The following is a 15,306-nucleotide window of genomic DNA, read 5'->3' as shown; positions in this document are numbered from 1 at the left end:
GGGCTTGTGCAAGGTGCACTTCAGTTGGAGAATCAGGGCCATTATCTGTATTAAATATCTAAGTATTTTGAAACCACCTAAGTGGGTTGGTGTTAACATTTCAAGGTGTTTTAGTTAAATTTCTTCATGTACTTTACAAAATATCAAAACTATTTCCTGCTATTTGTAAGTTTGTAAAGATGAGCCCAAATCCTGAAGTTCTCACTCGGTCTATATTCAGGTGAAACTCACCATTGAAACCAGTGGAAATTTTGCCTAAGTAAATATTGAAGGATTTGCCCATGAATGTACATTTTTGTGTAAGTACAGTATATTTCTTACAGATGGAACATAAAATATGTAAACACTGTATTTTAGTAAAATTACAAAGAAATGCTATAGTATGAATCCTCTGTGGATTATTGTTCCAATATCAGCACGTGCTAAGAATGTCTTGAGTACGTGAGGCCCAGTCCTGCAAACACTCATATATGTGCTTCATTTTAAACTGGTAAGTGGACTACTTGGCAGGATCAGGGTCTTAGACTTTACCTGTTAATTCAGTTCCATTTATGCAATTTCAGAGAAGCATACTCTACAGTTTCAGAGAAGCATACTCTATAGTAGCAAGGAGAAGAAAGAAAAATGAGAAAATAATAGACTGAAACTAGGAGGAAATTAAAACAGACAGACAGGAAGGGTGACCATGAAAACAATACTGGAAATACAGACAGTTTAGGTGGAAAAGAAAAAAAGAGGAAGAATGGAGATGAAAGCAGAGATAGAGACAGAAGCAGGAGATAAAAAAACAACTAAGAATATATTTTTTAGATTTACGTGGTCTCTAGTTACCTCTAGTTAGGTTAACATTAGTCTGTTCGTAGTGTTGTTGGTGGAGTAATTCTTAGATAGCTGTTTTATGTTTGGAACAGAATATGATACAGATTACAAACATAGTTTGTGGAGATTAACATAGATAAAAAATAGAAGATTATTTTTTGTCTCTCATCTCTAAACCATCATTGCTTTATTTTATTTAGTCAATTCTATTAAAAAGGCCTCTGATATTATACTAATAATTTTTTGTTTGCAATTAGTTGTGAGAATGTACCAGACTGGCAGTGTTTTCCTGAAACACCCTCCGTCTAGTGAATGTTGGTACTTTTGGGAAAGGTTTAAATGAGTCCTGTTGACTCACTGACATGACTTGTCATCACCATCTGTCTATAAAGGAAGTGGGATTCTCTCTCGGGGAAAAGAAAGATGTAGACTGTGGACTGAACATTCCTAAGGGGGAAAAATCCTCTGAACAGTCAAACCTGGTAGAAAGTGTGAGCTGGTGTTTGTTACTTTATTGCTGTAAAGCTAAACCCCCAGAATTAGGTGAGGTTGGACCTTAAAGTGTGTGGAGTTTTTTATACTGCAGGTTGGTAATGGCTCCTGCTTACAGAGTGCAATCAATGCTGGATAGAGCTGGTCAGGAAATGGTTTTCCTGTCCCATGAAAATTTACAAGATCTCAAAAATTTTCCCATTCCACACTGGTATGAAACCAAGACTTTTCAAAGTTTTTCGATAAACACCCAGAATAACCTTTTAGGTTACCCACTGTGATATGGAAGAATCTTCCTGATTTAGATCAGAGACTCCATTCTGAATCTTCCACATTTCAAGTGAATGCCCTAGCCACCAGGCTGTTGGCTATTCTGGGGTGTCATTCTATTTCTTTCTCTCTCTGGTATTGACCACAATTCTATCCCAGACTTGGGGAAATTTTCTAACCAAAGTCTCATTAAAATTGATACATTCCCATTAAACGTTTTGATTTTGACATTTGGCATTTTCCAGGGGAAAAAAACCTACTTGTCAAAAAATTTCCTGACCAACTTTAATGATGAGAATTTTTAACTTCTGATTTACTCTAATGGAGTAATTCCTGAGTTACACTAGTTCAGAATCATGTCCACTGTCCTTGAAAATAACTGTTAAGAAGTAGGGGGACTGGAATGTTATGTTTTACTGCAGAAGTGATGGCACATTCTGTTAGCATACCTTGTATTTTTATTTCTTTGAAAAAGATAAAATTAAAGTTTTAAAAAGAGAAAAAAGGTGAGTGATAAAAGTGAAGTAGATAAAACTGAGAACTAAAATGAGTTCTGACCTCTAACCAACAAAATCTCTGTGTTGATTATTTTCTGGAAAATGTTTCTAGATGATAAAATGATCTAGCTTTCAATATTAGTGTAAAACAAAAAGATAAAAAAACATGTCCTAAAGTCAGCTTTTTTGGAATCAATTCTGGCACAGACATACATTCAAAGTATTTAACAAATAATATTTTATATCGGGTATGTACTCTGAGAATCTGAGCCTTTTCTGCTTCCAACAAGCATTTTATATTTCAAATGTTTAAATAAATAAATTCAATTATGCAAGATTGCTTATTGCGGGTAAAAGATGATCACAAGTACAGCAAGGTGTTGCTTGCTATTGAGTAAGTAACATTTCTGAATGGTTTATGGCTACATAAAGTGAAAACAAATGATGATTCACTGTTGCTGCAGTGCTGGGAAGCTTAACCAATGATTACAGTACAGTCAGAGTAGTTTCAACTGTCAGGTGAAAACACAAGTATCCCATTTCTTCTTAGTTAACTTGAAATGATTAACTTATCAGCTTGAGGAGGTAGTTACTGTTTACACTGTTTCTGTAGTTAGCAAGTTTAGATATTCACAAAGGTTTTGTGCATTTATATTTAAAAATGGGTTATATACCACTTTTGTGCAGATTTTTTTTTTCACAGAGTTGCAAGTAGGTATAGGAAAACTCAGGCAACTTTGAGGTTAATTTAGACCATATTATATGGTATATATATAATTTACAGTATTCATGACCAAATCCTGAAATTAGTGGGTTTCCATGGATGGAATTTAGTTCTGAAGGGAGATCATTGACTATTAAAATGTCACAATGTTACACACACAAACACAAAATAGCTGCCAAGAATGTTACCAGGGAAAGCTATAGTTGCCACTGAAGGCAGCAACATCCTTACTAAAGATAATAAAAAAGAGAGAAGATTCCCTAATCCACTGATTTAATAGTCTTAGTAAAGTCTATTATAAATTAAATCAACAAGTTCTTCAGATATCACTAACTAATGCTCAGTGTATGAATTCTCTAGAAATACGATGCAAATTAGCCAACTGAAACCACATCACCCAGGAAAACAAATATACACATCTTATACTTACCAACCTCTAGCTTCCCCATGTAAATCCTATTGTACTGTGAAAACAGTGGAACAGGACCTAAATCACCAGTGTTTTTCTCACCGTGAAGACATTATAATTTGGAAGTGGGTCACTGTCAGCTTTCCTAGAAACATCGTATGACTTCCCACAGCCCTTCTTCCATTTGCCTTTTCCTCCTGCCCCAGAGAACCTCTCTATCTTACAAGAAAACAAATACACCACTTGGTTCCAAACTGTTTCTCTTTCTCTCTCGCAATGCTACCCTAACCAGGGTTAGAGAGGCCTGCGGGGAGAGATCAATGGTGAGTTCTTGGGTTCTTTGATTTCTGTTGTAGCAGACAGAGGAAGACAAGGCAGAAAGAAATCATGTCTACAGTGTAAACCAGAATGGAGAGGTTTAATATTAATCCAACTGGTATTGCTTGTCATTAACTCTCAGTGTGATGTTGCTAAACAAAGATGCCGGTTTTAGGTTCGTGATGCTAAGTGCATGTTCAATGGTTAATAAAGTTTCAGATGTCCATAATTTCATGCAAATGGTTTGCATTGCATTACTGAAAGCTTGTTGGGTGATACTGCTGGACTGCTTTCGATGCAGTTGATTCTGGCCAGGAGTTCAGCTCAGCTTGAATTAAGGAGGAATTAATGAGGAGGTGATATGGCTGTGCTTTTTGTATCCAATCTGCAATTCAAGAGGTGCCCTACACCATAACTGGATAGAATACAATGTATCTATCTTGCGTGGGAGTCATGAGGTGGAGTTAAATTAGGACTGGTTCTGCTGTACCAGTCACTTGCTAGACAGGAAGTCCCTGCATGAGTTTATGGGTTTCCTCACCACAGTGGCATTGAAACCTCTGTGGCTGCTAATGCTTTGTGCCTTTAACAGCCATCTCATGACATCTTTTGAATCAGCTCAAGATTTCTTAGCTAACAAAATGACCATTGAACTATAACAGGTAATAACTGTCTCATTTCACATAATTTGCCACACTCTTAATTTAGTTTCTGGATTGGGATTGTAGGTTAGGTAGTAGGCACTTTTGAATTTGTCATGGTCTGGTCATTGCCTTCCTCAGTTTTGAGGTTGGGACAGATTTACTTTGTTGGGGTGAGGGACTTGTGTTGATGGTCTGCCCTTACTGGTCAAGGGAATCAGAGCTCTTTCAGAAGGCCACAAGAGTCTGTATCCTCTTAAAAGATTTTTTTCTTTATCTCTTTTATCTGTTTATTTTATTTTTTTTATTTTCAGCCATCAAAAGGGTAGTTTCTGTTCTCTGGCTTCATTTTCACAGATCATCTGGGTTTACACATACCAGCAATAGATGAAATATGATGAAAGATGTTTGACAACAGATGCTTCAGACTGATTGGACCATACAGATTATACAAAAAAATTATGCTGAGACTGTAGAGAACTTAGTTCTTTATGATTGATGCAGGCCAGCAGGGAACAACTAGTCTCATCATTGACAAAGACTGTTAACCCTTCCCTGAGACTATATGTACAAGACTTTCTCAAGGAGACAGCGGTGCTGTCTTTTGCATCACTTGACATTGACAATCTTGCAAACAAGCTTTCAATATCTAATCTTTCATTTTTGGCTAACTTTACACAGAAAGATGTGGCAATATAAGTCTGAGTACTTAGATACCTCAGTTCTGGGCCTGGGCTGCAATGGTCCTGGCCAACCCCAGTGCAGTCTAGGGGTGTGGGTGATCACACTGGTAGTTAATGAATATTTGGATCCAATGCCATTGGAACTACCATTTCCCCATTTGCAATTTCTCATGACAATACCATTACATATAGTTATATGTTAATAGAAAAAATGTTTAATGTTATTTTGATAGATTTCATTTTATCATTAGGAATTACCAGAAATTTCTTCCCCATTTGAGCTAATCAATTCACTTTATAGTATTTCAGTAAAAAGATCACAAAATGTGAAGGGTCCATACAAGAAAATGATTTTATGAGAAGAAGTCTAATTTTATCAGTTATTAATTGAAACTATTAAAAGTTTCATTTATGGTATTTTTAGTACCCATTATACAAAATGACCAGCTGGCATCTAAGCAGTATGTCTCATCCTGCCTTCTGAAAATTTTCTAAGGGAATAAAATTCAATTATCTGTAACTTGTCAACTCTGTGCATGTAAATTGACAATAGTTCAGACATTACCATAATATCATGTCAGTTAAATTCAAATGTTTGACTGTATGAATTAAACTTAAACTAATGGACCATTGGACAACTGGGAAATTTCCAGTTATCAAGAAAATGTTCTTGTGATTATGTCACTTTGGCTCAACAATAGCCTATTATATTTGATCACAGAATTTTAATTACTGCTCAGTATCATATCTCTGTTGTCCAAAATGGGGCTTCTTTAAAGAGTACATTTCCTTTAATAAGATTTTCCATTAATTTTAGAACAGTGATCTGTATTTATATTTTAATTGTGCAGTACTATTAGTTGTTTGGTCTTGCTTAAGTGGTTTATCATCACTGGTTTTATTCAAAAGAACATTGTCAAAATTATGCCATGCAAGAAAAGAAAAAGAAAATGAACAAAATCCTTGTCCTATCTTTCACTGTGGTCACAAAAACAGAAAATCAGGTCGAAGAGTGGGTTTAGGTATAAGGGGGATTTCATTGGTGTAATACTTCAGAAAGATGAATAAGAAGTTCTAGAATCTGGAGGAGATTATGGGTAGAATTTTTAAAAGAACTCAGCACTGGCCTAACTGCTGCCACTCCAAGTCAATGGTAAAACATCCGTTGGCATCAACAGAAGCATTTAGTAAAGTCAGTGATGAGCGAGCATTTCTAAAAAATTTACTCCAGGTTGTCATTTTAGATCAAACTCCACAGAATATTTTGCTGTGGTTATTCAGAGGGATGTTAAGCTATGTCTGAATGTTATTTGGGTTTACTGTTTTGCAAGTTTCTCCAGGTTCTCCATAAGCAAAGACACTGAATAAATGTGTAAGGGCCTTTCCATTTGGAAGTTGTCTTGCATTGCTAATGAGCTGTTGTAGATCATTTATTAATATGAAGTCTCACATCTGAAATCATTAGAAATTGTATCTTTATGATACAACACCCTCTGTTCAGATAGTGTAGTTTTAGGTTAGTTTGTTCATTACCCAGGGTGTCCTTCAACTCTCTCCCATGTAATCAGTCACTGGTTTTTCTTTCCCCCCAGTATTCCCCTCTGTGTGGGCTCTTAATTTAATAATGTTTCTGGAATTTTGGTGCCTCAGGATCTGGCAAGATAGGTGTTCAGGGGGATCCTGCACATTGACTGACCCTTTGGGGAACGGTCTCCCAACCCCAAGACTGTACATATGTAGGAAATCCAGTTCCCTTTTTGAGGTTACCTGGTGTTTCTCCCTCCCAGCAGTGAGTCCTTCCCTGTCCCCTAGAGGGCTGTGATCTGTGATCTGTGGGCTAGGTGTGTTTACCCTTTGATCACATGCACCTCTTCCCAGCAGTTTTCCCATAACTGTCTCTCACTAGCCTGTGGGAAAACACCCCCTTTTGTCAGCTGGGTCATTTGTGTTCTTACAAACTACCACCTGGCAATTTCCTGATCTCAACTCTTCTGCTGTCACAAGTGTTAGAGCTGCATCTTGATGTAAAGCGACAGAGTTACTTTCTAAAAACTTACCAGAAACAGCATCCTGAAAAACTGGGACCTGGCTTGGGGTACCCTCCATCACCCGTTTCTCTGTCCCTGAGAAGTCAGCTGTGTGACTGCTCCTTCTAGGAGGTCAGTTACACAGTTGCTTCTCAAAACCTGGGTCACAGGCTGAGTGCCTGGGTGCACAGATGCTGACCCAGCCATCCTCCGAGTGTCCTGGGCATTCTGCCCCAAGTGACTTTTGAGGAGACATTCCTGTACCCCCACTGTTCCTTCCCCAGTTTCCTCCTCTTGGCCCCCTCCTAAGACACATTTCTCTGTGTTCCATAAGAAGGCTTCTATCCCTTGTTCATCTGTAAAACTCTGCCAGCTAACAAGTGGGACAGTTTCCTTAATCACTGACAACACCTCTCCTGCCCCTGTGCCTGAGGGCATGTTGCCTTCTGTTGGAAAGGAGCTAGTCTCAGCCTCTCCTATTCTTGGAAGCACACTGCTTCCCTGTGTTACAGAGTCACAGGAATCCTCACCCACCTCAGTGGTTTCTGAGATTCCCTGCCCCTTCTCTGGGCTCTTCTCTGGAACACATTTCTCTATGCTTCCTAGAGCTGGGTTTATCTCTGGTTCAGCTGTGACCTGCTGGCAGCTAACAACCTGGACAGTTCTCTCCCTGGCAGGCATTACACCCCCATCCATTCCTGATGTGGTGTTGCCTCCAGTTGCAGTGCAGGAGTTGGTCTCAACCACCCTCCCACCTGGAAGCATGTGGCTTCCCCCTGCTGCAGAAGAATCAAGGAGACTCTCTTCCATTCTCTCAGCAGTTCCTGAGACCTTACCCTTTCCCTCGGGTGTCCCAGTATAAAACTCCCTCCTGCTGCAGGCAAATACTTTAACCTGAGCTACACAGAAAAAATCATTACCAAGAAGCAGGTTGACTAAGTCGAAACACTTTCCAAACCTTCCCACACCACATGGATTTTAGCTAGTGGTATGAGAAATCTGCTTTTGCCCACCCCCACAATCTCTGCCATTGGCCAGTTAGCATACTGGCCTTTGGGACCACACTCTGCTTAACCAGAGAGATCTGGGCCCCTGTATCCCAAGTATGCCCTGCCATCTATTTGGACAGCCTTAACATGCTCCATATTTGGTTCTGCAGAGGCTAACCTCACAAAACCAATATGATAGGTTTCAATTGCTTTGGGGTTTTCTGTGTTGAGGACAGAAGAGTTAACATGAGCTATTGGTTGCCTGCTTCCTCCCAGCACAGGGCATTTATTCCTCAGGTGAGCAGTAGAATTAGCACCTTATGGGCTCTTTTGCTTTTACAGGAAATTTGGGATAGGAGTTACCAGTAGAGGTCTGTTTTTGGGTAAGAGAATGTTTAGGCTCCCAACCCCCTTCTCTCTTCCCAGGGGCAAAATGGGATCCTCCCTTCCCACCAGTTTTAAACCACTGTTTCTATGGCCTGCCCTCAATAGATGCCTGAGTCTGTTTGAAGGCATAAGCTAAAAACGCCATCTCATCCACAGTCTTTACATCTTTGTCCCATAGATACTGCTTTACATCAGCCTTACATATGTGTAGGAAATGCTTTTGAGCAACAAGATCAAGCATTCCTTCAAAACTTGCCACCTCTTTACGCCTCACCCATTTTCCCAACAAATCTTTCATTTTGTTTACATATTCCCCATTACTCATCCCAATATCCCTTTTAAAATTCCCAAATTTAATTCCATATGTTTCTGGGGGTAATCTGAAAACTTTCCAAAACATTATTTTTAAATTTACAGTAGTCTAAAACCTCTTTGATAGACATTCCATTGAATACATTTCGAGCTTTACCAGTTAATTTCACAGTCAGGGTAGGAACTCTCTTATCATCAGGGATTTCATGTATTACACACAGTCTTCCAAAGGTATTCAGATATTCAGCAATATCATCCTCTTCACTGTATGCAGGACATAAGTGTTCCCATTTGTGGATTTTTGGAGTGATGGGAGTCATTGGGGTCGGGGGCCTCTGGTTCTGCTTCTCGAGCTGGTGTTTTCTCTCTCTTTCTCCTCGCTCTCTCTTTTTTTCTTCTCTTCCTCTCCCTTTTTCTCCCATAGCCTTCTGTGTGCAGCCTCCTCTCTGGCTGCCTCTGCCTCCATAGCCCTTCTGTGTGCAGCTCCTCTTCTTTGAGCCTCATTTCTGCCTGCCACACTTGAAACTCATGGTCCTTTTTCTTCTCTGCTACTTCCAGACTGGCCAGCTCTAGTTTTGTAGCTGCTTCACTGGTAATCATTTTTCTGCTTTCTTGTGCTTATTTCCCCTACCTGAAATAAACAGACAGAAAAATAACAAAACTGTGACCTCCTTCTGACTGTTCTTAGCCAGTGCACGTAAGACTCACTTAACATCACAAATATCAGTGCTTAAAGTATGAACTCCAAGTGGAGTAACAAGCCGCACATACACCCTGCTTGCTGTGCCACTGTGACATTCTCCTGGTGTTATCTGGACCGGTGATCTGCTAAGTCACTCCAGTCCTCAACTCTGGTAGCCAGCCTTACCCTGCTCTGCTGTGAGAACCCCCACTCCTGGGCTGTTCACGTACAGCCTCCAGCATGTAAGCTGCTCCTATGATTGTGCAACCGAATGACATTAGCCAATATCTCTGGTCCCAGACACAACCCTAGGAACCTTGGTCTTGCAGTGTCCAATTATGCCTGCTGGACACTGCAAGCTTATATGAATTAGTCAATTTAACAAATAAATTGATATGTACCAAGGTTGTTATCCTAAGGGGAGTCTTTGACAGGACCGGCCCAGAACATTTTGGTGCCAGAGGTGAGGAGCTCAAATGATGCCCTCATGCCCCGTCGCTTGGGCCAAAACTTTGAAAGGTCTCAATTCTGCCTTCTTCTTGTTCCTCTCACAGTACTGCTCTGCTGCCTACCCCAATAAAGGAGAACTAACAACTTAAAATGCCTTGTTCAAAAATTTTAAGTAACACTTAACTTTCAAACACCTGAACAGCAAATGTAACTTTTTTTGTCTGCATAGTAAACATTGGCATTTTTATCTGTTTGAATAATCAAAGTGGTGCTTTCCATGCCTTCTTGGTTGCAAAGATTTGAACTGCTGAAGGTCCACAGTCTGGGCCAGCTCATGCTCTATTGAGATGGTTGCAAGGCTGACCAGCCTCTCCTGTGTTATTGTGGAGCATAGATGTCTTTTTATTAACTTCAGCTTGGAGAAGCTGCGTTCTCCACTGGCAACTGTTACAGGAAGTGTTCGAATTATGCACAGAGCAACAAAAGCATTTGGAAAGAGGGTGGTCATCTTATATGTGCACATATATTCCAGAACAGCCTTTGGAGTTCATCCTGCTGAAATGCATCTTGAAAGGGTTTTCGGTTCATCACCTAAATCACTCGCATCAATATAGGGCATGTCATCATGTGTCAACACTGTCTCTAGTGCCCTGCATTGCTGGTGTAGGTCTTCTTCAGATATAGTGAGGAGTTTTGGAATATCATACAACATCCCAAATATACCGCTGTGTTCCTTGAGCTGCATGAAACGTTCTTCAACTGACTCTTGCACAATCTAGCACCTGGTTAAAGAATTCAACTTTGAATTGTTGTTTGGGATCTCTTATGGGATTATCCCAGGCCTCATAATCAAAATGTCTTCTTCTTTGGTGACTCTTGTATTCTTGAATGGGTGGGAAAATAGCTTCAGTGGGAAGTTCCTCTGCCAACTTCTGGGCACTCTTCAGAACATTTTGAAATCCCTCATCTGACCAGTAATACTGTAGGTATGACTTTGCTTACAATATTTATTTCAAACAGTATGTCATGCCACAACACTAAGCCACACAGAAATTTGAAGTTATGTATGTTTCTGGTGATTCCATTTCCCTCTGCCACTGTTCTCCCATGAACAGTTTCTGTCATAGCATTATCCTCCATAATGGCAACTATGGCACCATCTACCTTCCCAATTTGATGTTTGATAGGCTTTATCGCCTCCGCTCGACTTTCCCATCATGTGGCACTCAGTGGTTTCAGTGTCAGAGAGGATGATCCCTGATGTTGCTTCAAAATTTGCCATCGATGAGCTGATGCAGAGAGAAATACATAGATGCTTTGAATTACATTGAAAAATTCAGCAGCCTCACTAGAAGCTGATGCTGCATCACTGACCACTAAATTCAATGAATGAGAACTGCAAGGGACAAAAAAAACCTCAAGGGTTTAACTCTCGGATCCATGTTTGCACTCCTATGTTCTTTCCTCTCATGTTGGCACCATTATCGTAGCCCTGACCTCTCATGTCAGTAAAGCAATTCCCATATCTTCCAGCTTTTTAAGAACCACATTTGTCGTACCAGGTCCTGTAGTATCATCAATGTCAAAAAATTCTAGAAAGTGCTCTAAGACAGTCACCATTGCAGGGACATTTTCACTAGGTTCTGTTGTTGTTACAAAATGCACCATTAAAGTCATTTGTTCCATATGGCTAATGTCAGGAGTGCAGTCCAGAATAACAGAGTAATATCTTGCTGACTTCAGATCTGTCACAATCTTCTGTTTGACTTTTGTTGCCAGTAACTGTATGATCTCATTTTGAATTGTTTTTCCAAGGTAGTGGTGTGTACATTTCTTGGGTGGTGTCTCTTCTTAGATGCTCCTGAAGTACAGCATCAAACTCAGCCATCAGCTCCACAATTTTAAGGAAGTTTCCATTGTTTGGCACATACAGCTGATCCAAAGTGCCACACTCTGCTAGGTTTTGGGTAGCAAGCATTCTCACAATGGCAATGAGCCTTTTCAGAACATTTTGCCAGTAAAGAGACTCTGATGAAATCTTCTCTTGATGCTGGTCATCTATGGTGGCCTTTAGCTTTAGCCTCATCTCAAGCTCTTTCAACCTGTGGAATGCTCTCTGGTGATTTGCTGCCTTTTCATGGCATGCCAGATTTCTAGCCAGATTTTTCCAGTCCTTTTGTTCCTGTAGAACCCAAACTGGCTGAAACATTAGAGTGGAAGAGTTTGCAACAAAAACAGTATGCAGCATTCTGGGGTTTTGAGTACATAAACCATGGCCTCTCCACTTTGTCACCATTGGGGATTTCACGGCAGTAATGTGTTGGCTGGAAACTTCTATTTTCATTGTCTTCAGGGAACATGAAGATTTTCACTTGCTGTGGCCCAGGCAGTACAAGGAAGTCCCTCAGGCTACTGCTCAAGTGCGTCCACAGTCCTGGATCATCTAGACTTAAGGAACTAAACTCAGCAGCAGCTGTTTCTTGTGCCTCCACCACACTCTTTTCTGATCTACCATTTTCTTCAGGAATGTGCATGGTTACATCCATTTGAGATGGAGATATGGATGCTGCAGTAGCTGCCAGGTCACCTGCACTCTGACTAACTGGAAGATCAGGCATCTCCTCACCACTCACATCCTCACTGGGGCTGGAAGGCTCACCGTGAACATTTGTGTCTATGTAACTCAGGAGAGCTCCTTCCTGCTTAGATAGAAAAGCTTCCTTTGCTTTATTTCTTTTTCTGAATGCTGCCCCAGAGGGGCATTTTTTTCTTTCACTCATGACTGGTGTTCTGTGCCAGCTATAGTGGCTCTCAACACTCAGTTGAAGGGGACAAATAAGCAGGCTGGTAGCAGGGCCTGAGTGAGGGAAGATATCAGCATCTTAAGGGTCTAACAGGCCCCTACTACTTTAGTTGATTGCCTGTTCTCCTCAAGTGGGTTCAGGGAAGCAGCAGGAAACAGGAAGCTCCCTGAGAAGCTGGTGTTAATCAGTCCAGGCTCCTGGGGGTGCTAGAGAGGTACATAAGAGGCTCCTCCTCCTCTGTCTCCCTGCAGCTCCTGCTGCTTTCTGTTATTCCCACCTTTTCTACTCCCTGCCTGTTATGTCTCTTGTTCCCTCCTTCCTCCAGCACAGCACTCCACCATCTCTGTGTATCTAGAGCAGAGAGGATACATATGCACCAGCAGCAGACACAGTTTTCTACGCTCTGGGTCCTAGTGGTGCCCCCCACAGTCTGGCACCTGAGGTGGCCACCTCAGTTCGCCTCATGGTAAGGCCAGCCCTGGTCTCTGACATGCTTCAAACCAAATGCACTGCTTCAGGTAGAATAAACAAACAAATTTATTAACTACAAAGATAAATTTTAAGTTATTATAAGTCAAAGCACAACAAGTCAGATTTGGTCAAATGAAATAAAAGCAAGATGCATTCTAAGCTGATCTTAACACTTTCAGTGCCCTTACAAACTTAGATTCCTCTCACCACAGGCTGGCTGGTTGCCCTTCAGCCAGGCTTTCCCCTTTGATCAGTGCTTCAGTCGCTTGGTGGTGATGTCTGTAGATGGACGTGGATGAGAGAGGAAGAGCATGGCAAACGTCTCTCCCTTTTATCATGTTCTTTCTTCCCTCTTGGGTTTGTCCCTCACTCCTTCAGAGTTAGGTGAGCATTACGACATCATAGTCCCAAAATGACAAAATGAAGGGGGGTGGCTCACTCAAGAGTCCAACAGATACCTTGCTGCTGCCTAGGCCAGTGTCCTTTGTTCCTGTGAGGCTGGGCTGGGTTTGTCCCATACATGCCCTGATGAGGTGTGAACTGCCCCTCTGCTTTTGGGGAGTTTTGCCTGGGCTTGTTTTAAGCTATGAGAACACATTTTCAACCTCATAACTACATACATGAAATTACAACCTATAATATTACTATAATAACAATACTCAGTGCATTATGAGACTTCTGAAGACACCCGGCATGAAAAACTTTGCATAGGATACCACACAATCATATAAGGATGAACATGGGCGTGCAGAGTGATCTGCTGGGGTACAGAACATCACAAACACCCCCTTCTTAAAAATAATGTTTCTGATTCTTATTTCACCCCAGTGTAACACAATTGGAAACCCTCTTAACTTACAGTTAAGTAAGTGTGAGAACAAATAAAATTCACAACATTCAAAGTTTTCTCAAATATTTCTATAAGTCCAAATATTTCCATTTTTGCCTTCTTATGAAAAATCTGCACTTTCAGGTGAAACAAAGAAGGGAAATAGAAAAATAAAATGTTGTAGGAAGAAACAGATGCATTCCAATTAATATAATAAATTGGGATAATATATTATTTTCATTACAAATTATGAAATGTAAATTAGTTAGAATGTTGTATAATGTATATCAGCAAATGGGAGGCTTTATACAGATGTTCTTTTCAATGATATATGTACTGTGTATGCTAGTTATGTTTTTTAAGGTTACACTCACATGCTCATTTGGAACATTTTATCCAGGAAAGATTACATGCAAAATAATGCTACTCAGAGATACAGAGAGGGGTCAAGCAGGCAAAGCCCAGATTATAAAGCTTCAAACAATCCCAAGTTTAAAAGTTCACAGTGTTTATCTAGAAGTCCTGCCTGCCTGAAGGCTCTGAGAATTCATATAATTTCATCCCCTTAAATCCTCTCTGCCCTGGAAAAAAGGCTTTCTACTGCTGTTAAATGTAGCAGTGAATGCTGGAGACTCAGAGTACAGTGCTGTTCTCACTTGTAAAAAATGTGAGAATTCTTTTATTTCTGAAGGATCTTATACTCTGTACCCATTGCCCTTTTAATATGTCCAGGGTTTGAGTTGCAAATTCCAGGTTTCCCCTAAGCTACATGACAGCTTGGTTTTGTTTTGTTTTTTAACTGTAATCCTGTAGTCTTGTAAACAGTAACAATATTTAATATTTTCTTCCAGATATACATGAATAAAATTTGACAATTTAATATATTATTTCTTTCCTTTGTCCATTAGTATTTTCAGGACATAACCTATTTAAAAAGTGCTATTATAACCATCATATGGTAGCTGATATTGGTTGGAAATCAAGAACATTCTCTCCCATAGAAAACCCTTGAAAGAAGTTTTTTTGGGAAGGAAATTGAGGTTTCCCTTAAAAAGTCTACTGCACATTGTTTCTTCCACCAACATTCCCTGTGGAAGAGGCAGGAGTTCTGGCCAGAAACACTACATTCTGCAAAAGGCCAGGATTATGGATGCAGAGGCCCTGTGGTGGGTCTTACTGTTGGCTGTTGGCAGTATCTGGCTGCACTACCTTCACTTGGGAAATTCTCTGGTGTCAATGATGAGAGAGGTAGAAGTTTTAGCACCATCCACTGTCCTCTCCACCCATGTGAATCCTGACACTGGAGGTGGTTGACCTCATCCCATTCTTCATGGGATGGATGAGATCTATATTCATAGGGCTCTTTATGCATGCAGATATCAGGGGCACCACCTAGAGCTTGGTTAGCAGCATTGCTTCTTTATGTCACATGCCATACTATTGCAACCATAAATTAACCATGTATAGTCCATGTTCTGGGGAGCTCATGTAATTACCCTGTA

The 15,306-nt window shown here is 40.4% G+C and overlaps 1 protein-coding gene across 4 annotated transcripts in view; it reads left to right on the top strand.

The window, feature by feature from the left end:
• FSTL5 (follistatin like 5) overlaps positions 1 to 15,306 on the top strand; it is a 576,686-nt gene that overhangs the window by 41,464 nt on the left and 519,916 nt on the right. The window contains exon 2 of one of the 4 annotated variants that reach the window (XM_048847578.2): positions 221 to 299. The exons of the other annotated variants lie outside the window; for them this stretch is intronic. Within the exon in view, the coding sequence (XP_048703535.2) occupies positions 282 to 299 (18 nt within the window). The 5' untranslated portion in view covers positions 221 to 281. The remainder of the gene's footprint in view (positions 1 to 220; positions 300 to 15,306) is intronic. 4 annotated transcript variants of the gene reach the window in all.

This window comes from Caretta caretta, chromosome 4 (assembly GCF_965140235.1).
Source record: "Caretta caretta isolate rCarCar2 chromosome 4, rCarCar1.hap1, whole genome shotgun sequence".
Taxonomy (NCBI): domain Eukaryota; kingdom Metazoa; phylum Chordata; order Testudines; family Cheloniidae; genus Caretta; species Caretta caretta.
Note: the sequence above shows the minus strand (reverse complement) of the source record. Positions and strands in the feature narration are given on the sequence as shown.